Below are 25995 nucleotides of genomic sequence, written 5' to 3'. Positions count from 1 at the left end.
TTTTCTATTTCTCCCAAATTGTTCACTTTTTTAAAAAGATTTTATTTATTTATTTATTTATTTATTTATTTATTTATTTGCCAGAGGGTGAGAGAGAGAGAGAGCACAAGCAGGGGGAGCAGCAGGCAGAAGGAGAAGCAGGCTCCCCACTGAGCAGGGAGCCCAATGTGGGGCTCGATCCCAGGACCCTGGGATCGTGACTTGAGCTGATGGCAGATGCTTAACTGACTGAGACACTTAGGCATCCCTCAAATTGTTTATTTTGAAGAACTTAAAGAAGAGCTGCAAGAATTGTTCAAGCAAACAAATGAACACCCCAGATTCACCAATTGTTAATATTTTCTCATATTTCCATATAAACATAAATATATTCTATCCTCTTCTGCCTCTCAGAAAAAATAAAGCTACCTGTATATTAAAATACACACACGTGGATATGCACTGCATGTAGTACAATGAAAACGCACGTGTTAGTGTGTAAGCCTTCAGAAGATCGTACATATATGTGAATATATACGTATACTTTGTTACCGGTAGTTGTAAACTTCGTGACATTTCATAACGGGGTTTTAAATTTTGATAAGATTATCTCCATGTTTATGTGGGAGAAAAAAATATTCAAGAATAGGCAAGAAAATTATGAAAAAGAGCAGTGATGATAAACTAGCCTTAACAGATATATCATAAATCCTCTGTAATAAAAATATATGAGACTAGAAAAGAGAATCCAGAAATAGATTCAAATATATATGATAATTTTATATATTAAAAATGCGATTTGAATTTATGGGAGGAAGGTGGTTTATTTAATATACGGTGCTTGAACAATTGACTATCCATCTTGAGAGAAAAGGTTTATTACCTCACGTCATATACAAAAAATTCATTTTAAGTGGTTAAAAACTTCGATGTAAACAACAATGCAAATTATAGAAGAAAATCGAGGCACCTACATATATAAACTCAATGTTATGCGACCTTTAAATCAAGACAGGAGACTCAGGAATTATACAAGAACAGAGTTAACAGTATTTTAAAAATGCCTTTTATGTAAAAAGATTCCATAAGCAATGCCAAAAGACTATTAACACATCGAGAAAATTTTCACAATACAAAGGACATATAAGGACTAAGAACTATAAAATGTAAGAGGTTTTTAAAATTTTGTAACAAAAAGACAAACAACACAGAGAAAAGTGGACAAAAGATTTGAATGGACAATTCACAGAAGAGGAGACGCAAATGACCAGAAAGCATATGAACAGATGCTCATCTTCCCAGCAGTCGGAAAGAGGCAAATTCAAGTACAATGCTGTCATTTATGCCTATCAAATGGGCAAGAAGGAAAGAGAGTAACCATGCCTACCGCTGACCGTGACATAGAAAAGGAAGGACTCTCATGCTGGTGGAAATACAAATCTTGTTGACCTTTTGGAAAGCGATCTAGAAACATCTGTTAAAATGTAAATTGCACATACCCTTCACCTAGGCAATCCCGCTGTTGGGAATCTATCTCGTAACAATAAAGGGTGATAGGGGCGCCTGGGTGGCTCCGTTGGGTAAGCGTCTGCCTTCAGCTCGGGTCATGATCTCAGGGTCCTGGGATCGAGCCCAGCGTTGGGAGGGTCCCTGCTCAGCGTGGTGTCTGGTTCTCCCTCTCCCTCTGCTGCTCCCCTTGCTCGTGCTTTCTCTCTCTCAAATAAGTAAATAAAATCTTTAAAAAAAATAGTAAAGGGTGACAATTATTGAGTACGTATTATGTGCCAGGCTCTGTTCCATGCACAATAACATATTCTCTCATTTAATCCTTACAATGGCCCTATGAGGTAAGAACTATTATTATCCTTATTTTATAGGGAGTAATGAGAAACCCGTGGCACAGAGAGATCAGGTGATTATAGACCACGGATAATAAGCGAGGAACGGGGTTTCAAATCTAGACCATCTGAATCCAGGGTTTGTACTCCTAACCACCACCTGAACCCTCCTTTCCTAATAGAAATTAAAGCAACAGTGTGTGAGGATATAAGGACAAGGGTATGCCCTGCAGCAGTGTTGGTAATGGCAGAAGCCAGATGCAAGGAGAATAACCACCCACAGGAAACATTTGAATAATCTGTGGACCATTCATGCCATGAAATACTACACAATGATGAAAAGCAGTGTATAAGATCTATACCAGTTGGTTTTGAGGGATTTCCACGATGTAGTAAGTGAGAAAAGCAAGGTAGAAAGAAACATACATAATATAATCTAATTTTTTGTAAGACAAAGACAAACCCCCTCAGCACTATGAAGACGAACAACCCAATTAAAAAATGGGCAGACACCTCACCAAAGAAAATATACAAATGGCAAATATGCATAGGAAAACATGCTCCACATCATATGTCATTAGGAAATTGCAAATTAAAACAATGAGATACTGGGGAGCCTGGGTGGCTCCGTCGGTTAAGCATCTGACCCTTGATTTCAGCTTGGGTCATGATCTCAGGGTTGTGAGACTCAGCCCCGAGGGGGGATCCACGCTCAGGATGGAGTCTGCTTAGGATTCCCTCTCCCTCGCCCCTCTCTCCACTTATGCTTTCCATAGTGCACGTGCGCACTTGCTCTCTTTCTCTCCCTCTCTCTCTCTCTCTCTCTCTCTTAAATAAATAAATAAATAAATGATCTTAAAAGGAAAAAGGTCAGTGGTTGGAGTGTGGAGGGAAGGATGAACAGGAAGAGCAGAGTGAATTTTTAGGGCAGTGGAACTATTCTGTATGATACTATATCAGTGGGTACATGTCATTACACATTTGTCCAAGCCCATAGAATTTACATCATGAAGAGTGAACCTGAGTATAAGTTATGGACCATACATATATGGACTTTAGATAATAAGGCATCAATGTTGGCTCATCAATTGCAACAAATGTACAATAATGCAAGATGTTAGTAATCGGGTGGGGTGCCTGGATGGCTCAGTCATTTTAAGCACCTGCCTTTGCCTGGGGTCGTGGTCCTGAGGTCCTGGGATCGAGCCCCACATCAGGAATCCCTGCTCAGCGGGGAGCCTGCTTCTCCCTCTCCATCTGTCTGCTGCTCCCCTTGTTTTTGCTCTCTCCCTCTCTCTCAAATAAATAAATAAAATCTTAAAAAAAAAGATGTTAATAATAGGGGAAATGTGGGGGTGGGAGTGGTATGGGGTATGTGGGAATTCTGTACTTTCTGCTCAATTTTTCTGTAAACTTGACTGCTCAAAAATATCGTCTATTTATTAGAAACAGATTCCCTAATATGCGGCTTTCTGTGTGTTTATGTATAATCATATGGGCATTTTTTTAGAAAGCTAAGAAAGACAACATACCCAGGTTTGGGTGATGGGGTGATTGTGGGAACAGGAGGGGGGTGAATATAAACTGAGCAAATGCATAAACATATCATTCAGGATCCTGAGCCAAGAAAACATCCCAGCCAAACTGGGTGGAAACAAGCCCAGAGTGGGCACACAGAAGATCTGGCACTGTATCCAAACTAGTTCCTTAGCCATACTGGTGAAAAGTTATTACCAATTTCTAAACGTGTAAATGATATGGAGTTTGTATTAAAAACAAAGCACCAGCCAACAAAACAACAAAAGGATGGCCATTAAGAAATGCCCTGCTCTCGGGCGCCTGAGTGGCTCAGTTGGTTAAGCGTCTGCCTTCTGCTCAGGTCATGATCCCAGGGTACTGGGATGGAATCTTATATCGGGCTCCCTGCTGGGTGGCGGAGGGAGCCTGCTTCTCCCTCTACCTTCTACCCCTCCTTCCTGCTCATGCACTGTATCGCTCTCTCTCAAACAAATAAAGTCTTTATAAAAAGAAAAAAGAAATGCCCCGTTCTGATCTCCCGTATGTGTCCATGTCCTGCCCATATTTCAAGACCCAGTTGGCAGGCCCATTTCCACGAATTTTCCCTGATTCGATCAGCTGAAAGAAAACTCTCTCCTTCCTTTGAGCTTCCATAATACTTCACCCATATCTTCTGTGGGCATCTGATATTGTGTATATATGTAGATATGTCTTAGTACTATACAATACACACCCTGACCAAAAATAAACTCGTTGAAGGCATATTTAATAGGGATTTATTGAAAATGAAGTGACATCGTGGAATAAGATATACAATTTACCACAGAGTTAAAATAGTTTTCAACATATTAAAAGCTAGTTTAAAGTAGGGTCTTACAGTAATTTGTAATTTTTTTTTCTTACTGGCTTAAATTCTGGTCTTCTCTGCCTATCTCTCCTTTCTGGTTCTCCTGCTTCGCTTCCTTTCTGCCCCTGCTATCCCTGTCCCATCCAATCTTATTATTACTGGGTCCTTACTATTGCTGGGCATTTCTGTAGGTCTTCATCTGTGCCTGCTCAACGTTCCTTTCAAATCCCCAGTTGCTAGCACCTTCTATCGGAAGAGCTTTGCACATATTGACCTTTCTCATGAAACACCTCTTTTTCAGGGAATGGGTTCTCCTTCCGTTTTTCGGGCCCTGCAGCTTTCTGTTCTTGTCTCTTATCTGAGCCAGCTGACTTAGGGAGATGAGGACGATAAGAGTTTTTTCCTTCGGTGGGAAGAGTGACTCCTTGATGAGGGTCCGGTTGTGCTCCATTACCTAGACACTTGCTGTACGGGAGTGGTCAGCATACCCTTGACTTGGCAGGTGTTTCTTGCCCACCGTGAGGTGAGCTCTCCTCTGGATTCTAAACTGCCTGGGGGCAGGAGCCAGGTCTCGTGTATCCTGGTGTCTCCTGCAATGTCCAGCATGGTAGTACAGGGCCATCGTCAACGTGCATTAATTCAGCGATAATTTATTAAGTGCCCATGAGCCAGGCATTTTACCTGGTTCTAGGGAAACTAAAGAAATACAGTTTCTGCCTTCATAGAAGCTACTTGTCTTGTGTTGGAGGTTGGAATACATGAAAACAGAGTGGCAGAGGGTTGGCCACCAAGTTGGGTGATAGGCATATGGAAGATAACTGTACGATGTTTTCCTCATATTTTCATGTTTGCAATTTTTCATGATAAAATGTTTAAAAAGCTATAGAACAGGGAAAATGTCCTGGGTGGAATGGGACTCTCAGGATTTTTTTTTTTTTTAATGGATAAAGCAATCAACCCATACTATGGACTGAATGTTTGTATCTTCCCAATATTCATATGTTAAAGCCCTAAGCCCTAAATGTGATAGTATTTAGAGATTGGGCCTTTGGGAGGTAATTAGGTTTAAATGAGGTCATGAGGGTGGGGCCCATGATTGGATTAGTGTCCTTATAAGAAGTGGAAGAGACTGGCGTTTGCTCTCTGCGATGTGGAGGACACAGCCAGAGGGCCCCCGTCTGCAAACCAGGAAGAGAGCTCTCATCAGAGTCTGACCATGCTAGCACCCCGATCTGGGATTACAACCTCAAGAATTATGAGAAATAAAGTGCTGTTGTTTAAGTCACCCAATCTATAGCGTTTGGTTATGGCAGCCTGAGCTAAAACAGTGAGTAACCAGAACTAAGTGGAGGATGTGGTCAGAATTGACCTTATCATTAGATCAAAGCCTTTGTGATTTGAAGACCATAGAGACAGTGTCTACAGCCACTAGAAGCATGAAATCCACTTTACAGGCTTAGAAGTGTGTTGGTACCTGAAGCCTAGATGGGGCCCTATTTTTCTCCTTTTTGCCATTTCTAGCATCTCTAGCCCAGCTCGTAGCTCTAGCGTAATAATAGGAAGAATGCGCTGGTAGAATCCTGCCTGGAGACACGTCGTCACTCTTGCTCTAGATATATTCACGACTTGCCCCAATCTCAGAAGCGCTGGATGGGGATGGCATCTTGGGATGGGGAAGGAGTTTGTCAGCAAAAGGATCAGAGTCCAAGGAGGAGATTAAGTCTTCAGGCTTCTTTGTTTTATGAATTTTTTAGCTTTCTCTGAATCATTTCAGCAACTCTGATGTAGGCTCCAAAGTTTTAGTTGAATAAGTTGTTTGCAGACTCTCGGCAGTGGTAGAAAGGAAAGAAAGCTGTTACTGTCTATACCACAACTCAGACTAATGAATTAGAATCTACTGGGGCAAATCCCCAGGTGATAATTACAAACACTAAAGATTAAGAATGACTGATTTACACCCTTTTCTCTGGTTACATTCAGGCAGCAAGCTTTAAGACCTAGAAACTTTTTTTTTTTTTTTTAAGATTTTATTTATTTATTCGACAGAGAGAGACAGCCAGCGAGAGAGGGAACGCAAGCAGGGGGAGTGGGAGAGGAAGAAGCAGGCCCACAGCTGAGGAGCCCGATGTGGGACTCGATCCCGCAACACCGGAATCACGCCCTGAGCTGAAGGCAGACGATTAACCGCTGTGCCACCCAGGCGTCCCAAGACCTAGAAACTTTTATCTTCCTTATATTTCATTTGATTTACTTGTCACTTAGCTAGATTACCAGTTATTGTCTCTTCCCCCAAACAGAAGACTGAAATCCTTTCCACCTTAGGAAATCCTACAGGAGATTCAGCTTCTATTTCATCGAGTAGTCCTCTTCAAAATGAATTCAGAATTAGGAACAATCCATTTTTTGCCTTCCCCCCATAAGTTCATTCCCAATGTATGAAAGATGCAAAGAGAGCACCTGTCTCTTGTTTTCAGGGAAGATAGAGTGTTGCCTATGGCAACCACCAGACCGCTAGAGATTTATTGCTGCAGGTTTCCTAAGCAACCCTGGAACCGTCTTTGCAGGGACTCTTCAGGGGGCAAGGGCACTGGGTCATCTAGATCTATTGATCCCAAGCTACCACCTGTTTCTGACTTTTCTTGGGAGGCGGAGGGAGTCTGATCAGCCTATTCCCCAGGGAAAGAACTAAGGCTTCTCTGTCTCCTTTGGGTCCCTGGGGCAAGGCAGAAGGCAGAGAAGGCTTTCCTTGGAAAAGGCAGAGAGGCAACAGCTGCTCTGATTATAGGTGAATGGCAAGAATTACGTCTTAGGGAGACCTCCTTCCCAGCTCTTAGTCTGGCACCGTGCTGATAAAGGAAGTCTCTTTTCAAACTCTATTGGCACTTTGGGGTGGTGGAGAATTAATGGTTGAGTGTTCGCTCTCTGACTTGCAGACTAAGAGGTACCTTTCAATATATTTTTTAAGATGTAATTTTTTTAAAGTAATCTCTACGGTCAGTGTGGGCCTCAAATTCACAACCCCAAGATCAAGAGTCGCATACCCTACTGACTGAGCCCGCCAGCCAGGCACCCCCACCCTTCAACATTTAAACATGCATGGTGAGCGACTTCAAGGTCCAGTGGACACGTCCTCTGGGATGTTAGTGATTCTACTTTACTAACTTCTTTGTTATCCGAAATGACTCTGTATTACATGAACCTTTGCTGGCTTTTAGGGCTTACCTGCTGACCTAGGGGCCCCAGCTGTCTGCAAAGCCCCCTCCCTCAGTGTTCCTGGTAGTTCCGTAGACTACCTAAATCCTTTATTTCCAAAATATCCACTGTACTCTATCAAGAGCTGCTGCTCTGCGTGGCTCCTTTCACACTGCCTCCCGTGTGCTGCCTGGCGTGGCAGCTTCTGCTAGGGGCTGTCACTGCTCTGTTGGAAACAATGCACACTGCTTGCATTCAGTAATTGTGCTGTGGTCCTTGCTGGAAAGCGGCACTCTGCGGGCTGGCACGGCCTTGACTCTGCTCTTTCTGCTGGGTGCCCTGGGTCTTTCCCACTGGGTTCCTACCAGGTCTCAAAGGAGCACCTGCTGGTCGGTAACAGAGTAGGGAATAAGTTCTCTCACTCTTCTGTGTTATACATGTGGTGGTGGTGGGGGAGGGCCCCAAAACAAGTTGTTTGAGCTCCAATGTGTTATAGAGATAGGAAAATCGTTCTCTCAATGTCTCTATAAGACCTATCTTTTCTTCGAGGCCTGGACTTTTAGCTAAGGAGTTGTGGCAGAGCAACAAAGACCACACTCCATTCTGACGAACAAGGCACTAACTCTTGGGGGAACCTATCATGCCTGGCTCCATGTCCTCCGAGGAGGAGGTCTCTCAAATGAGGCATGGAAGGCTTCTTGCAAATAAACATGTTAAACTAGCCAGACACAGCCAGCCATTCCTGAGCCACCTGCAGTGAGCAAGATGAGATCCCTGACCAACCCCACACAGCCATGTGCTATCCTGAAGGTTTTCCATGTTTGCAAGCCTTATTTATGTCTAGGATCTCAAGGAACTCGAGATCAGGGCTACGCTTCCCACTTCCCGTGTTTGTCACACTAGCATAGCCCCAGGAGTACTAACGGTAAGCAAAACCAACCTACATAACCCTTTATAATTCACAAAGTACTTTGTAAATGTCCTCTCCTTTAGTTTTTGTAGCAACCCTGCAGTGCGGCTATTACTGTCCTTATTTTGCAGATGAGATATCCCAAGCTGTCCAAGGTCACCAAGGTACTCAGCGGCGGAGCCTTGAACTGCTATGAACTGCCTCGAGCACAGGTCCCTATTACTCCCCTCGAGCGCAAGGGGGCAGCTACATTGCTTCTACTCTCAATCTAGCTGCAACCTTCCCTCCATTCAACCCCTCCTAATTCCCCAAACCTCAGCAGGAAGCATGAGAGAGGGCTGAGAAAAAAACCATATGTACTTTTTCTTTCCTTTTTTCAACTAGCCCTTCTATATTTGGGGTCTTTTCTTGCTTGCACTGCTGAGACCTTGCTATGGACTGAATATGTCTCCCCAAAATTCAGATGTCCAAGTCCCAACCCCCGATGGGATGGCAGTTGATGGGGGGGCCTTTGAGAGGTAATTAGGTTTGGATGAGGTCAGGAGAGTGGGCCCCCATGATGGGATTCGTGCTCTTAAAAAGAGAAAGACAGACTAGAGCTCTCCTACTCTGTTTCTGAGAGGTGAGGACGCCGCGAGATGGCACAGTCTGCAAGTCAGCAAGAGCCCTCTTCCTGGAATCAAATCCACTGACACCTTGGTCTCGCAATTCTCAGCCTCCAGAACGGCAAGTAATAAAGTCCTGTTGTTTAGGCCACCCAGTGTATGTATCTTGTTAGGGCAGCCTGAGCTGACTAATACAGACTTCATTGTCTATTCTTTCTCTGTCTTTGACTTTCAAATCTCCGGCCTGTCATAATCATGGAAAGGAGAGTACCCTGGCTACTACTTTGATCTTTGGGTTTCTCGGCTTTTCTTTGCTTGCTCTTAGGAGGAAACAGCATGAAGGCAAGAGCGCTGGCTTCATAAGAAAAGAATCAGATGGTGTAGCTTCCAATTCCAAACCTGCTACTCCCTGTGTGAGCTCAGACAAGTCCTTTAATATCTCCAGTGCTTGGAGAGGTGGTTCATCTGTCTGAGACTCCATTTTCTCACCTGTATCATAAGAAGATTGAAAAACAAGATCCAGACCCTTTCTGGTATAAAATGTTCTGATTTTATCCGTTTGAATTAAGATCCTAGGTTCCTTCTCTGTTACTTTTGGTCCCTTGACAACCTAGCATTCTTTTTCATCAGCTCACCAATTCAGACATCCAGTCTGTCCCTCTTCCTAAGTCCTGATCACATATCTCATATTATCAGATGTAATGCTAGACTATTTCCCTGGGAAAGGGATTTTTGCTACAGAATCAACTTCAGCGTAGCATTGTCTTTGTGAGTTGTTTTTTTTCTAAGACCAGCTTCTTAAAAACAAGGAGCATATTTCAGTGAATCTGGTTCATGCATACAATGTAGGGGGTGTTTGTAGCTTATTGGTTTATATAATTTATGGTCAAATGGTGGCCGGTTTGTTAGGTTTTGTTTTAGGTCGTTCCTTTATCCCACTACCTCTGGTGCTCTGTGCTTAGCCATGCTGTGCTGCCTTCTATGGAAACCATGCCAACCTCTTTGCATTATTTTTCTAGCTTGGCTCCACGAGAGGTGAGGAAGTAAGCCAGAGAATATCATTCTAGTTCTTTCCCCAGCTCATACCTCAAATGCCACTCTGGAGGAGATGTAATCATCCTCTTCCCTTGAACCTGTTAGATGTTCTGAAATAGCAGCTTTAGACTTATACACATTCAACTCTTCCAAGTCAGCAGCGTTGGGGCACAAACGGGCCCCCTTGATGTGGAGGGCGAGGAGAGACCAAAGAAAGAGGCAGATCCCTCCAGACTGGTAAGCCAGGGGACTTACTTATGAGACTTATCTTGGGAGGCCACAAGGTGACCAGATATCCACGTTTGCCTCTCAGAATCTTAGAAGTTTATGTGGAGGCCTTAACTGGGTTCAATAACATATACCATCCAGATGGTCTCAACAAAACATTGCTCTCTGAAGGCTATGTCCTTGAAACATCTCCCACTGTGGACTAGCAGGACAGCAGGCAGGGCATATATTCCAAGGACAGGGGAAGGGATGAGGAGCCTCTGATGGCCAGGGTCCAGCTTGAGTGTCCACTGGTGGTCATGTCCTTTTGATTAACTCCTCCAACAAACAGGGTACTAAGTAAACACATCATAGCTGAAAATAATTCAGCCCATGAGATTACCTCCAAAATGAGTCTGTAATTGACAACCCTTGAGGTCTATCAACAAGGGATAGACAGGAAATAAGCAGACATTGTTACTGCCACAGAACCAGCTGAGCTTCTTCTAGCCACGAGGGATTCTTCAGGGACTCCAGGGCAAAGTTGCTGGTTTTCCCAGGAATCAGTGGGATTAGCAGTATGGCCTCTTTAAATCATTGTGTAGAAAGTGGGGTTTGTCGCTTGTTCAGTAAAATTGATGAAGAACATTTTAGTTCTTCCTCTTGTGAAAGGCTCCCTCCCAGAAGTGTTTCTCATACATTCTCCCTTCCCTGAAGTATGTATTCTTTTTTTTTTTTTTTTAAGATTTATTTATTGGGGAACCTGGGTGGCTCAGATGGTTAAGCATCTGCCTTTGGCTCAGGTCATGATCCCAGGGTCCTGTCATCGGGTCCCACGTGGGGGCTCCCTGCTCAGTGGGGAGCCTGCTTCTCCCCCTCCTTTACAAGTCTCTCACGATCTCTGTCTCTCTCAAATAAATACATAAAATATTTTTTAAAAAGAGATTTACTTATTTATTTGAAAGGGAGAGTATGTGCGCAGAGGGAAAGAATCTTCAAGCAGACTCCCTGCTGAGCAGGGAGCCAGATGTGGGGCTTGATCCCACCACCCATGAGATCATGACCTGAGCCTAAACCAAGAGTCAGATGCTTAACCAACTGAGCCAGCCAGGAGCCCCATGCAATATGTATTCTTTATAGAGAGAAAATTGATTCTGATTCTGGATTCTACAAGTCAAACATAGTGCAGACTTTATAACCCTTCCCACTGTCTTCCCTGAAAGTGTCTCTTCTTACAAAGACCTTTGGTGCTTGGATGAAACACTTGATAATATCTATTTTTTGTCCCCTCTTTACCAAACTCCCTTCAGCTGAGTCTCCATTGGTAGAGAATTTCTCAGTGATGAGTTTTTCTTTAATTAAAAGAACATTAACACTTTTATTGAGATATAATTCACATGCCAAAAAAATTAACCCATTTAAAGTGTACAATGCAAAGATTTTAGTATATTCCCAAACTTATGCAATCATCACTGTGATCTAAGTTTCAAATATTTTCACCATCCTAAAGGGAAATGCTTTATCCATTCGTAATCACACCTCATTCTTTCCTACTGCCCAACTCTGCCAGCCTTAAGCAACCACTAGTTTCCTTTCTGTTTCTATGGATTTGCCTATTCTGGACATTTCATGTATATGGAATCATACAATATGTGACTTTTGTGTCTGGCTTTTTTCTCTTAGCGTACTGTTTCGAAGGCTCATCCATGTGTGGCGTGTGTCAATACTTCATTTATTTTTATTGCTGCATAATCATCCCCTGTATGGATATATCACATTTTGTTTATCCATTTATCAGTTGAATCACATATGGGTTATTTTTGCTTTTTGGCTATTATCGTTGCTGTGAACAGTAATGTCCGAATTTTTGTATGAACATGTTTTCAGTTCTCTTGGATACACATAGGAGTGAAATTGTTGGGTTACATAGCAGCTTTATGTCTGATTTTTTGAAAAGCTGCTACCTCATTTTTCCAAAGTGACTGTACCATTTTACATTTCCACCAGCAACATATGAAGTTTCCAATTCCTCCACATCTTTTTTTTTTAAAGACTTATTTATTTACTAGAGAGAGGGAGAGAGAGAGCCCATGCTAATGAGTGAGGGGAGGCGCAGAGAGAGAGAGGGAGAGAATCTCAAGCAGACTCCCCGCTGAGCACAGAGCCCACGCAGGGCTAGATCTCACAACCCTGAGAACACGACCTGAGCCGAAACCAAGAGTCAGATGCTCAACTGACTGAGCCACCCAAGTGCCCCCCACATCCTCTTGTTTTTCCATCTTTTTTATTTTAACCATCCTAGTGGGTGCAAAGTAGTATCTCACTGTGGTTTTTATTTTTTTAATTTTTTATTATGTTATGTTAGTCACCGTACAGTATCACTGTGGTTTTGATTTGCATTTCTCTAATGACTAATGGTGCTGAGTATATTTTCATGTGTTAATTGGTCATTTGTATATCTTCTTTGATGAAATATCTATTCAGATCCTTTGCCTACTTGTAACTGGACTGTCCATTTATTACTAAGTTGTAAGAGTTGTTTATACAGTCTGGATACAAGTCATTATCAGATATATGATTTGCAAGTATTTTTTCTCATTCAGTAAGTTGTCTTTTCACCTCCTTGATGCTACTATTTGCAGCACAATATTATTTGCTATTTCTCTTTTTATTTGAATGTGGTCCAATTTATCTATTATTAATTCTGTCTGTTGTACGTTTAGTGTTGTAGCTATGAACCCATTGCTGAACCCAAAGTCATGAAGATTTGCTCCTACATTTTCTTCTAAAAGTTTTATAGTTTTAGCCTTTACATTTAGGCCTATAATCCATTTCAATTTAATTTTTGTGTATGGTGGGATGTAGGAGCCCAACTTTATTCTTTTGCATGAGGATATCCAGTTGTCCCAGTACCATTTCTTTATTCTATATTTTATTATATTTATACTTTCGGTGTTTTATTATTTCCCCGATTGAATTGTCTTTGTATCCTTGTCAAAAATAAATTAATACACCGCATTAATAAGAGAAAGGTTAAGAACCATATGATCTTGCCAATAGATGCAGAAAAAGAATTTGACAAAACACAGCATTCATTCTTGATAAAAACCTTCAACACAGTAGGAATAGATGGAACATACCTCAACATCATAAAGGCCGTATATGAAAGACCCACAGCTAATATCATCCTCAATGGCGAAAAACAAAGAGCCTTTCCCCTATGGTCAGGAAAAGACAAGGATGTCCACTGTCATCATTATTATTTAACATAGTACTAGAAGTCTTAGCCTCAGCAATCACACAACAAAAAGAAATAAAAGGCATCCAAATTGGCAAGGAAGAAGTCAAATTTTCACTATTTGCAGATGACATGATACTCTATGTAGAAAACCTGAAAAGACTCCACCAAAAAATTGCTGGAACTCATACATGAATTCAGCAAAGTCGCAGGATATAAAATCGATGTGCAGAAATCTGTTGCATTTCTATACACCAATAGCAAAGCAGCAGAAAGAGAAATTAAGGAATCAATCCCATTTGCATTTGCACCCAAAACAATAAGATACCTAGGAATAAACCTAACTAAAGAGGTAAAAGATCTGAACTCTGAAAACTATAGAACGCTTATGAAAGAAACTGAAGAGGACACCAATGAATGGAAAAGCATTCCATGCTCATGGGTTGTAAGAACAAACACTGTTAAAATGTCTACATTACCCAAAGCAATCCGCACATTTAATGCAATCCCAGCCAAAATACCACCAGCATTTTTCACAGAGCTAGAACAAACAATCCTAAAATTTGTATGGAACCACAAAAGACTCTGAATAGCCAAAGCAATCCTGAAAAAGAAAAACAAAACTGGAGGCATCATGATTCCTGATTTCAAGCTATATTACAAAACTGTAGTCATCAAGACAGTATGGTACTGGCACGAAAACAGACACATAGATCAATGGATCTATGATGTGTATCATAGATAGATTTCTATTCTGAGAAAACCCAGAAATGGACTCACAACTATATGGTCAACTAATCTTTGGCAAAGCAGGAAAAATATCCAATGGAAAAAACACAGTCTCTTCAACAAATGGTGTTGGGAAAACTGGAAAGCAACATGCAGAAGAATGAAACTGGACCACTTTCTTACACCAAACACAAAAATAAATTCAAAATGGATGAAAGACCTAAATGTAAGACAGGAAACCATCAAAATCCTAGAGGAGAACACAGGCAGCGACCTCTTTGACCTTGGCTGTAGCAACTTTTTACTAGACACATCTCTGGAGGCAAGGGAAACAAAAGCAAAAATGAACCATTGGGACTTCATCAAGCTAAAAAGCTTCTGCACAGAGAAGGAAACAACAAAACTAAAAGGCAGCCTACGGGAATGGGAGAAGATATTTGCAAATGTCGTATCTGATAAAGGGTTAGTATCCAAAATCTATAAAGAACTTATTGAACTCAATACCCGGAAAACAAATAATTCAGTTAAGAAATGGGCAGAAGACATGAACATACAGGGGAGCCGGGGAGCTTGATGCAGGGCTCCATCCCAGGACCCTGAGATCATGACCTGAGCCGAAAGCAGATGCTTCACCGACTGAGCCGGCCAGGCACCCCGACAGAGGAGTTTTTAAGAGACTTTATTTTACTTGGAGGCCTGGTTGGAAAGAGTCTAATAAATGATGGTGGTGAAAAAATTTAGCCAATGGCTTCTTACTTATCCTGGGGACAGAATGACATTAGACAACCTGTTTGGAGCAACTATTCTTAGCTCTTATACAACCTTGAGGGCATGTTTTAATTGTAGCTAGGACTCTTCCATCTTTCCTTTCCCTTGTCGCAAAGTCAGAACTGGATCTTCGCTAACTATCCCTTCTCCTTCCCTTCTTCCAGCTTTCTCTCTCCTTGCAAGGATAGAGCCCTGCGCCGTGCTATGGTCTCACTTTTCTGGAGGGTGCTTGATTGCCCAGCAAACCCTTCGCTTTTCTCTTGGCTTCTCCAGAAGTGCCTTGGGGTCCCCACCTTTCTCCAGATAAAGTGCTCAGACCAAAGTTAGATTTTGGACGGCAGCTCTAGTGTGCCATCCATGTTTCCATTAACTCTTAAAAGAGAGGATATATGCTTTAGGACAAAACCTCTCTATCTTTCTCTTGCTTTATTTTTGCCCAATATAGACCAAGTGCTGGGAGGTGCTGGTATTGTGGTAGGTTCTGGGCATATAGAAATGCTCTGAGCATAGGGAAGTCCTTGGCGTCAAGGAAATGACCATTTAATGGGGAGACATTCATTTATTTAAGATATATTTGCTATGTCCCAGGCACAGGGGTAAGTGCTGGATATAGAATAGTGAGTTAAACAGATGTGGTTCCTGCCTATTTGGGCATTAAAATCTAATTAGAGAGCCGTAAATGTAATGTAATGTAAGTTAGACTGTTAACAGTGCTACAATAGGTTCACAATAATAATAATTTCAGCAATCATTTGTAGGGCACCAGTTATGTGCCGGGCGCTATTGTTAGTACTTCATATGTGGTAATTTATTCAACTTTCCGGCACTCCCATGAAATAGGTGTTATAATTATCCCTATTTTATAGCTGAAGAACTGAGGCCCAGAGACACTCATGAATTTTCTTAAGACCACACAGCTAGTAAGTTGTGTGTGAAGTCAGTATTTGAACCTAGTTAATCTGGCTCTGAAGCCGGTGCTTTTTTTGTTTTTGTTTTTTTTTTAGAGGGATTTAAAAAAAAATTTTTTTATTATATTATGTTAGTCACCATACAGTACATCCCGGTTTCCGATGTAAAGTTCGAGGATTCATTAGTTGCGTATAACACCCTGTGCTCCATGCAATACGTGCCCTCCTTACTACCCATCACCAGTCTATCCCATTCCCCCACCCCCTCCCCTCTGAGGCCCCCAATTTGTTTTTCATAGTCCATAGTCTCTCATGCTTCATTCCCCCTTCTGATCACCCCCCCTTTCTTTATCCCTTTCTTCCCCTACTGATATGCCCAGTTCTTATGTTCCATAGATGAGAGAAATCATACAATAATTGTCTTTCTCTGCTTGACTTATTTCACTTAGCATTATCTCCTCCAGTGCCGTCCATGTTGCAGCAAATGTTGAGAACTCGTTCTTTCTGATGGCTGAGTAATATTCCATTGTATATATGGACCACAACTTCTTAATCCAGTCATCTGTTGAAGGGCATCTCAGTTCCTTCCACTTTTTAGCTATTGTGGACATTGCTGCTATGAACATTGGGGTGCATATGGCCCTTCTCTTCACTACGTCTGTATCTTTGGGGTAAATACCCAGTAGTGCAATGGCTGGGTCATAGGGTAGCTCAATTTTTAACTTTTTAAGGGACCTCCAAACTGTTTTCCAGAGTGTCTGTACCAACTTGCATTCCCACCAACAGTGTAGGAGGGATCCCCTTTCTCCACATCCTCTCCAGCAATTGTTGTTTCCTGCCTTGTCTATTTTTGCCATTCTAACTTGAAGCCAGTGTTCTGAATAGACAAAATGCTCAGGAGACCCAGAAGAAAACTGTGACTGATTTTTTACAAGGATGGTGAGGCTCCTGAGCTGAGCTGTATCTTAAGGGAGTAGTAGAATTTCAAATAGTTGGGTGAGCTTCAAGGTATTCCAAACACACAGATGCGCAGGAGCAGAGGCTAAGGAGAAAGTGCAGAGTGTGTTTTGATCATAAGGGAGCCTGCGGTGGTCCTGGGTAGGGAAGGGTGGAGTGGGAAAATCCTTGAAATGTGAAACGCTGACAAAGAGGTTGGGGCCCGGCTGTAAAGGCATTTGAGTCCTCTGCTCCAAGAGTTTGAACTTCACCAAACAGTGAATCCATAAATATTTGATGTTTGGAAGTCACTGGGAAAAAATCTCCAGAGAAATCAAAGCTGCTATTAAAGGCGGTGTGAAATGTAAGGGTAGAGTATTTGATACCTATTTTGGTTTCCTCACCTGAGCCTTCATCAGAATGTGGCTCAACTTGGAGCTTGGAGTTGGCGATAGGACTGTCAGAGCTTGGACTCTAATGCCTACCTCATCGTATTCTGCCCCTATTTTTACCTTAACTTTGAACTCCGTATGTTACAATCTTAATTAAGAAGAAAAGAAATTAGTGCATTTTAGTTGTATTTTGAAAAAGAGAGTTAAAATCACAAGTGGGTGTTTGGAGTTTCTTAAAAGTAGATTATTGCACAAAAGGAAGGCATTGCTATAAATATAATTAGTAATTTTTTACACGTATGATTTTAAATGAATTTTAAAAGAAAGAAATGCCACCAGGATTTTTTCTTCCTTATAGAGCTCCCGTAGAGTTCTCACAAGGCACTTGCCGAAAGTCTGGAATGCACACAGTTTTTTTTTAAAGATTTTATTTACTTATTTGAGAGAGAGAGAGAGAAAGAGAGGGAGAGAGCACGAACAGGGGGAGGGGCAGAGGGAGAAGCAGACTCCCCGCTGAGCAGGGAGCCGGGTGCAGGACTCTACCCCAGGACTCCAGGGTTAGACCTGAGCCCAAGGCAGACGCTTAATCGACTGACCCACCCAGGTGCCCTGAGAATACACACAATTTCTTGAGCAGATTGTTGTATAGCAGTGATAGAAAGACTTTAGTATTTTTCTTACACATCTACTTTAAATAAATTTGAGAAGAAAAAAATATCCTTGGCATCTTTTTTTTTTTCTTTTTTTTTTTAACAGACCACAGACACTGACATACTTTAAAGTTCAGAAAGACAGCTAGCTTTGGCGATTAAAAGCCTGGATTTGCTTCTCAGACTCACTGCTTCCTGGCTCTGTGAGTCAGTCATCAGACGGTTCAAGTAACCCAACCATCCAGAAGTGGGGATAATAACTACTTTGTGAAGTTGTGAGATTGGGAAGGTTTTTACTGGACATCTATGGTTGAATCATGAACACAGATCTGTCCAACTTCCAAAAACACCGAACGATGTGTGTCTAGTAAACCAAATCAAGACATTTAAAACTATAGTTTTCTCCCTTTAACTCTGAAGTTAATTTTTAAACCAGATTTATTCATTTATTTTAGAGAGAGAGAGAGTGAGCAGAGGGAGGGGCAGAATCCTCAAGCCGACTGCCCACAGGGCTCAACCCACGACCCTGAGATCGTGACCTGAGCCAAAACCATGAGTCTGCCGCTTAGCTGACTGAGCCACCCAGGTGCCCCTGAAGTTAATTTATTTTCACAGCCCTAATCCTGTTCTCCATCATTCCTCATCTTTTCAAGGTGATCTGGAAATGACCTGTCCTTGTTTACTTGCTTTTAGAGAAAGGAAATTAATGCTCAAGTGTATACCATGTGCCGGATTTTAATCTAGGTCCCTCTGCATATTTATAACAGTTAATTCGCCTAACAAGCCCAGGAGGTAGGAGTGATTTTCCAGAGGAAGAAACTGAGGCTCAAGGTGACCTTGTAAATGGAAAAGCCCCCTACAAAATCAAGGTCTAACTGTAAAACCCTTACTCTTTTTTTACTTGTGACGCCAGGCTGCTCTTTAAATATGCCAAAGAGGAAATTATTTTTTAAATAAAAATAAGTGGCCATTAATTTCACCCTTCAGAATTCTGTTTAAAATGCCGTGAGAACCCTGGGGCTAACTGGAGACATCGTTGGGTGGCCTAAAACCGCAGTGGCCGACTGTTACCTCAGGCCCAGGCACCATTGTAACTTCAGCCCACTGTGCTTTCTCTTTGACCATACAGACATCCAGCTTTCTGGAGCCGGCTTCCATTTGGATTCCAGTTTTCTGGCTCCTGATGTGGGTTTGTGGTTTTCAACTGCCTGTAGTTGAAACAGAAAGGGCTGGAAGGCCTTGAGTGGAAGGGCAAAGGGAGCGCAGCTAGCCATCCTGTAGTTTAGGACTTTGACCAGCAGGTGTCTCTGCAGGCAAGGGAGAGGGCTCCTCTCTCGCAGACCTGCCTTAGCGGTGCAAGATGGATTTTCGCTGAACTGAGGAAAATTGTGGTGGAAATGAAGCAAACAAAGGTAGGTCGGCCACCTACGGAAGTCAATCCCAACTGCATAAATTTTGCTTAGCCAACAGCTGGAGAGGCTGGTAGAACACCGAAACAAACCCCTCTCTTAACGCAAGGAAACAACTCTGCACTGTCTTCAAAACAGCCAAGGCTGTTTGAAGGTGAGCACTTAAAACTAGGAGGCAATTTCCAAGGCAGGAGTCGCAGGGAAGACGGCTCTTTAGTCAGGAGAGACGTGAAGCTGAAGGAATAAACAGGAAAGGGGCAGTTCTGGAGCTTTAGAGCCAGGGAAGGAAAGAATTTCCACTGCTCTTCTGTGAAATGTTGTGAATTCCCAGAATTTTAAGTACATTTCTATATAAGGGAAAGAGTATGCCAAAATTTTAATTAATATTGGTTGAGTACCACTCTTTTCATTTAGGAGAAAGAAGCACATTGTAAGAAAAAAATTTTATTGGTACGAATATTAAGGAGTTGACCACAGAGTAACTAAGTGTACCTTTCCTTAAGGACCATGTCCTTTTGTGAAAAAAGTTGTCCTGAGTGAATTTTTTTTCTTCTGTACCCAATGTATTTTCCCATATAAAACCAAAGACATATCTCCCTGAGGAAAACTATTGATCCTAAAAGATGATATGGTCACATCTAAGAGTGCAGAAAACCTTTTTTTTTTTTTTTTAAAGATTTTATTTATTCATTTGACAGAGAGAGAGACAGCCAGTGAGAGAGGGAACACAAGCAGGGGGAGTGAGAGAGGAAGAAGCAGGCTCCCAGTGGAAGAGCCCGATGTGGGGCTCGATCCCAGAACTCCAGGATCACGCCCTGAGCCGAAGGCAGACGCTTAACGACTGAGCCACCCAGGTGCCCCAGAAAACCTTTTTAAAAAATCATAGTTAGGGGCACTTGGGTGGTTCAGTCGGTTAAGCGTCTCCCTTTGGCTCAGGTCATGATCTCTGGGTCCTGGGATGGAGCCCCATGTCAGGCTTCCTGGTTAGCAGGGGAGTCTGCTTTTCTTCCTCTCTCTTTCTCTCTCTCTCCCCCTGCCTCTCCCCACTGCTCGTACTCTCTCTCTCTTTCAAATAAATTAATAAATAAAATCTTTAAAAAAAATCATACTTAAAAATCCTTTGGATGATCTAAAGGGTAATTAATAATAATCTAAAAATGCTTCAACCATATCCTAGAACATATGGAAAGTAGCAAGGCTAATTTTTTAAGTTTCGCGTAATAGTTCAAATGGCTCCATTAAAAAGAAAAATGTGGGCAAGCTGAACAGAAAATCCTTGGCTGAAAGCTTATTTAGCTTCTCGTAAGCCCTTTCCCCAAGCTGTTTTACAGCAGGAGACGATGTACTTACTCTGGCTGCTTTGACCTGTTTCTTGACACCCAGGGGGAGCATTTGGGCTTGACTAGGTGGATCCGGGATAGGAGGAGGGAGGGCAACAGCCTCCTTGCTGAGGTGGAAATGCGGAACACAGCCCTCACGAAGACAGGCGTACATTCAGCTCATCCGGGGAACCAGGGCACACCGAGGATTTGGACGATGTGACCAAACAGTGCCCTGATTTCTGTGTGATGGCAGAATTCACCACCGGCTAGCAATGCCCTCGTTTGGGAGTATATGGCATGTAAATATGGCATGGCTTCCTGACATACAAAACTTCTGAAGGATGCCCCGCTCGCACCTGCGTGCTCATGTTACGTTAGCTGCTCTTCAGAGCAGTAGTAAGTTGGGCCGATGTAAAGTGAAGGCTGGACTTTCTTCAAGGCCCTGATGGCTCCGAGAATCTTTGGAGCTATGTTGTGAGGTTGCAGTTCTCTTTCAGGCGGCTGGTAAACTGCCCTGAGGACAGGTGAAGAGTGCCTTTAAAATCATAAAAGGGTTAATGCATTACCCCCTACTGCTTATATTCCTTTCCGGGCAGACCGTAGCTTCTCAGAGGTTCTGCATCATTTCTAGAAGGATCTAAGGGCCTACGGTATCCATCAGGAATGCCTTGGTTTGCCCTTTTCAAATTCTAGAAACAAGCACAATGACATTACATAGGGAAATGTCTCATTTTCATCTCTGAATCTATCTTTTGCCTTTTTTTTTTTTTAAATCTTTTGCTTTTCTAGAAAAGAGTGAGTTGGTTACGGAGCTGATTGGGAGCTGGGTGGTGGCCAGCTCTTTGTCTCTATACTGGACTGCAGGGGCTCTGAGAACTCAGTCCCTGGGCCACTCCTCTGAGTTTGAAGCTGGGCGGGAACACACCTACCCACCCGTTTTCTAAAGGCAGCAGAAGTACACACTAAACGGTGAGTCTCACTGTGGACCGACTTACAAGTGAAGCTATCCTGGGTACTTCAGGCCTGTTGTGTAGTCTGCCATTTGTTCCTATGCTTTAGTGCCAGCTCTATCCTGCTCTCATGAATTCCTGAAGTCCTTTTCTTCCTGGGTCTCAACTGAGCTCCTGGGTCTAAACTGAGCTCAGTCACCCTGGGCTTCTGGAGAAGCCATTTTTTCCTACCAGCTCCTCCCTTGACAGGGTTTATAATCCAGTCCAGGAAGATCTACCACTTTCTAGTTCTATGACCATGGCCAATTCTCTTAAGCCAGCAGTGCCTCATTTTCCCTATCTTCAAAATGGGGATAATAATATAATCTGTTTCATAGGGTTGTTGTGGATTCAGGGAGTTCACTTATGTAAACTGCTTCCTGTAGTGTCTGACACATTGTTATTTTCGACTGTGAGTTCCTCCCTAAACCTACCTCAGGCTTAGCACTCAAGAAATCCTTATTAAATGCATACATCTAAACTGTTTTCCTTGTTCCCTGATGATTTTCGCTGCACAATGCCCTCCCCAATTTTCCATGTTCTTCTCACCAGAGAGGACTCTTCAGGAAGCTTTCCAGCAAGTGTTTGTCCAAGTGCCCATAGGACACAGCATCTACTGGCCTCAGTCCATATAGGCAGGAGCACACGTGGTCTAACACACAGCACAGACATTTCAAGTCATTATTAGGGACAAGCATGATCTGCATTTCCTCTTTGGAAGTGAGACCCATGCTCCATTTCCTAGTTTCTCCTCAGAGGCTTCTTGTCTTTGACACCCTCCAGAGAGTGCCAGAAGTTGGGGTACTTGATGCTCCAATGATGTCTATGAGTGGAGGAGAGGCTGGTGACATGGTTTTGGTGCTACTCCTGCAGCCTCCAGAGTAAAAGACTCTTTTTTCCTTGCCTTCCCAGCTAGCTAGGTTTCTGTTGAGACGCCCTCCCCAGGGAGATGGTAAAACTGTGACTCTAGGGCCCAGCGCTGAAGTTAACGCAGAGGCAGGTGAGTGAGGTCATGAAGTGGTAAGCGAGCCTGGCCACACCCCATCATGTGTCTGGGATGGAATGAGCTCAACCAAGGAAAGGGCCTAACCAGCAGAAGAAGCTGAGGACCATGTCATCCTTACCCTCATGTGCTAGTCAAGGAGCCAATTACTGTTAATTGTGTTGGCAATTTGGAACAGCTACCAGGGAACTGATGCAAGGCAATCGTGGGGTGACCTCTCCGTCCCATCCTAGTGCCCGCCATTACTCATAGTCAGATGGGGAACCAGAGGGCTAGAAAACAGCTTGTGGTGGGAGTGAGTACATATGCGCTCTCCTCACACATTCATGGTGCCCTTGGTGTCAGTTTTGGATATTGTACATGCAATGACCTGACGACACAGTTCTGCCACATAGAGAGACATACAAGTGGATAGATCAGGACTGGACTGAAGGAATACCGTTTAACGTTGGAAGTGGTCACAGTCTTCTCTCTCCCCACCCCCCCCAGCCTGTCAAAGACCATGGTGCTGTTGAGAGCCCAGTTGCCTATCCCTCTCCCATCCCCACCTAAAGTGGGTTAAGTTAATCTAGTTAATAAAAGCAGTGGGACACAGTAGAAGGGAAACCCAGGAGCTAGTGAGGGGCCCCGGGAGGATGTGGAATGTCAGATAGCAGAGGAAGGAAGAAAAAAGAACGTGAGATTTATTGTTGGAATTATACATTTGATCACTTTTAATGTCTTCGGAGAGTCCCTGTAAGGAGGGAATTCTTATTTTAGTATTTATTTAGTTTGCCTAACAGACGGTTTTGTCCTTAACCATGACGTGGCTCCCTGGACAAGGTGCACCACTGCTTCATCAGGGTTATACAAGTGACAGAAATAGGACGCAGGCACTGTGACAGTCATCTAGCTATAGAATTGTTCGCAGACGGGTGGGAGGAAAATGACGTAGCCTCTCTGGCCCTCACCCACCCAATGACTGGAATGCGTGTTTGGGCTGGTTCCTCCACCCTCGAACACGCGAATCCCAGTTTCCCTATCCCCCCTGTATTCGGTGACTATCAGAATAGTTGTACCGGGTGAGTTGGGCTGTGTTAGGAGAAGGAATTTTACTGAAGAATTCCCCTGTCTCGCTACCAGCTTGGTTACAGTTTCTCGTAGCTATTCCTGCCTTTGCGGCCTCAAGGGCTAAAGTGGGACAAGGCCGGTATTTTTGGTGATGAGGAAACATTTTGTTTTAAGGGAGGCTGGGTGACTGCTGAACTGGGACGGAGGTCACAGCAGGGGTCTCCTTAGCCGTTCCCGGGGCGACTGGGGGCCGGCCTGGGGCCCGGCGCCCGGCACCCCGGCCTCGGGAGCGCTGCGGCGGCTGGGAACTGGCGGGCACGCTTGCGGTGCCCACCATCCCATCCCCAGAGGGGGGCAGCCGGGAGCCAGCGCCAGAGGAGCAGGGCCCACGCGGGAAGGTCGAGCTCGCCGGTGAGGTCACGGTTGCCATGGCTGCGGGCAGTGACGCGCGTCGGCACGTGACGCGCGGTTGCCATGGCGCCGGGCCCTGGCGGCGCGGGCGCCCCGCCTCCCGGAGTGACGTCCGCCAGGCCCCCCCTCTTTTTCCCGCCCCCCTGCCCCCTCCCCCCCGCCGGCTCCCCGCGGCCCGGGAGGTTTCACTGCACAACAAGATGGCGGCGGCGGCGGCGAGCGGAGCTGGCGGGGCTGCCGGGGCCGGAGCGGGGGGAGCCGGGCCGGCGGGCCGCCTGCTGCCTCCGCCCGCCCCGGGGCCCCCGGCCGCCCCCGCTGCTGTGCCCCCGGCGGCTGGCCCGCCGCGTCCCCCAGCCCCGGCCTCCCGCGGGCCGGTGCCTGCCCGCATCGGCTACTACGAGATCGACCGCACCATCGGCAAGGGCAACTTCGCTGTAGTCAAGCGGGCCACGCACCTCGTCACCAAGGCCAAGGTAGTGGCGCGGCGGGAGCGGACGGCTGCGGGGCTGCGCAGCCCGGGACCGTCCGTCCGAGTGTGGCGGGGGCAGGAGAGACCCGCGACGGGGAGGCTGAGGGGTCGGCGCGGCGAGCGGGGCTCGGGATAGTGAAGAGTGTTGGGGATCGGGGACACGGACGGGGAGGGGGCTGTCGGAGGGGAGTGAGGAGGGGGCGAGCCGAGGGTAGGGGAGTCCGGGGAGCCGGGAGAGGGAAACTCCGCGGCCAAGGGGGTCAGGGGGGGCCCTGGAGCGCGGAGACCTGGGGGACCAAGGAGCCGGGGATGGGGAGGGGGTGCTCAGCCGGGGCTCTGCGGAGGGTAGTGGAAGGGGTGATTGGAAAGAAGAGGTTTGGAACTCTCACGGAGCCGAAGACTGTAAGCTAAGAGGACCGTGGAACCAGCAATTAGGAAATCCTAAGGGAATGAGGGCAGGGGGGTAGGAAATGTGGACAGCAGGATGGGGGAAGACAAGGGTAAACTGGCAGCCGGGGGGAGTTAGGAGAGGAACAAGGACGACAGGGGCATGTACCAGGGGTGTGTGGTGGGTGCAGGATACTGGAAGATATGAGGGATCTGGTACCTTATGACAGATGCCAATCAGCGTTTGATCGTCTAAGACTGATGGATGGTAGGAATGGGAGCCCGAGAACCGACGAGATTATTGGAGGAGGCGATGAAGAAAATGGGGAAATGAGGAGGAAGAAAATTACTTTGCTTTACCGTAGGAAGGGGCTCAGGGAACAGAGGCCCAGGGCGCCCCAGGTTCATGGTGGCACTAGGTAGTTAGGGGTTAAACAATTTGGGAGAGCTAGGTTGCTGGTTATTTTTAGTTGTCGGAGGGTCTGGAATCATGGGCTTTGTAGAGCGCAGGGTGGGCTTTCAGCGGTGGGGTGGAAAAGCCTGGTGGGTGACCCAGTAGGTGGATGAGGAACCCAGACACTGGAGGATTACACTCATTGGGCCCTTTGGTTCTCAAGGGATTTGTGGAGCTGTAATAGTGAAATTGGCCAAGGTCAATTAGGAAGCCATATAAGTACACATATACGGTTTTACATAAAAATTCATTTTTTAGGAAATGTGGGTAGCCTTCTTCATTGGAAGTATTGGAATCAAAGTCATCAGGAGGAATCTTTTGGTTTTGAGAGGACCCACAAAGCCCATTTGTACTCCAGATTTCTTGCTTTGCTCAATCTCTCACTTCAATGAATACTTTCAGTGTAGTCATTCATTATATCTAAAACTGCAGTTTGTGTTTTCCTTCAACCTGATGAAGAACCCTTGTAGCTGCTGCTGCTTCCCACCAAAGCCACATCAATTCCTCACCTCCTCAGCCTAGCCCTTATCATTGCCAACCTTGTTTTTGCTTTTATGGCAATTGCTTGTTTTCAGAAGCCAGTAACTTATCTGGGCCTTCTCTCCTGCTCACTCACAACCTGAAGTTCCCTTTTCCCTCCTTTCTGTCAAAGCCTACAAGGGGCCCTTTTTACCAGGGTGGCAGGGTAGGTGGCTGTGGAAAATTGATTGGTCAGTTTCACTTCCTCTGGGGGGCCCCCTTCAGCCTTT

General features: G+C 44.5%; 1 protein-coding gene across 8 annotated transcripts in view; it reads left to right on the top strand.

The window, feature by feature from the left end:
• The first annotated feature begins 24127 nt into the window (after window positions 1–24127).
• The window catches only part of SIK3 (SIK family kinase 3), a 237401-nt gene continuing 235533 nt past the window's right edge, over window positions 24128–25995 (top strand). For all 8 annotated transcript variants that reach the window (XM_048217347.2, XM_048217345.2, XM_048217346.2 and 5 more), the window contains exon 1: window positions 24128–24409. In XM_048217347.2, coding sequence (XP_048073304.1) covers window positions 24137–24409 — 273 coding nt within the window. In that variant the 5' untranslated portion in view covers window positions 24128–24136. The remainder of the gene's footprint in view (window positions 24410–25995) is intronic.

Source organism: Ursus arctos, unplaced genomic scaffold (assembly GCF_023065955.2).
Source record: "Ursus arctos isolate Adak ecotype North America unplaced genomic scaffold, UrsArc2.0 scaffold_22, whole genome shotgun sequence".
NCBI classification, from domain to species: Eukaryota; Metazoa; Chordata; class Mammalia; order Carnivora; family Ursidae; genus Ursus; species Ursus arctos.
Note: the sequence above shows the minus strand (reverse complement) of the source record. Positions and strands in the feature narration are given on the sequence as shown.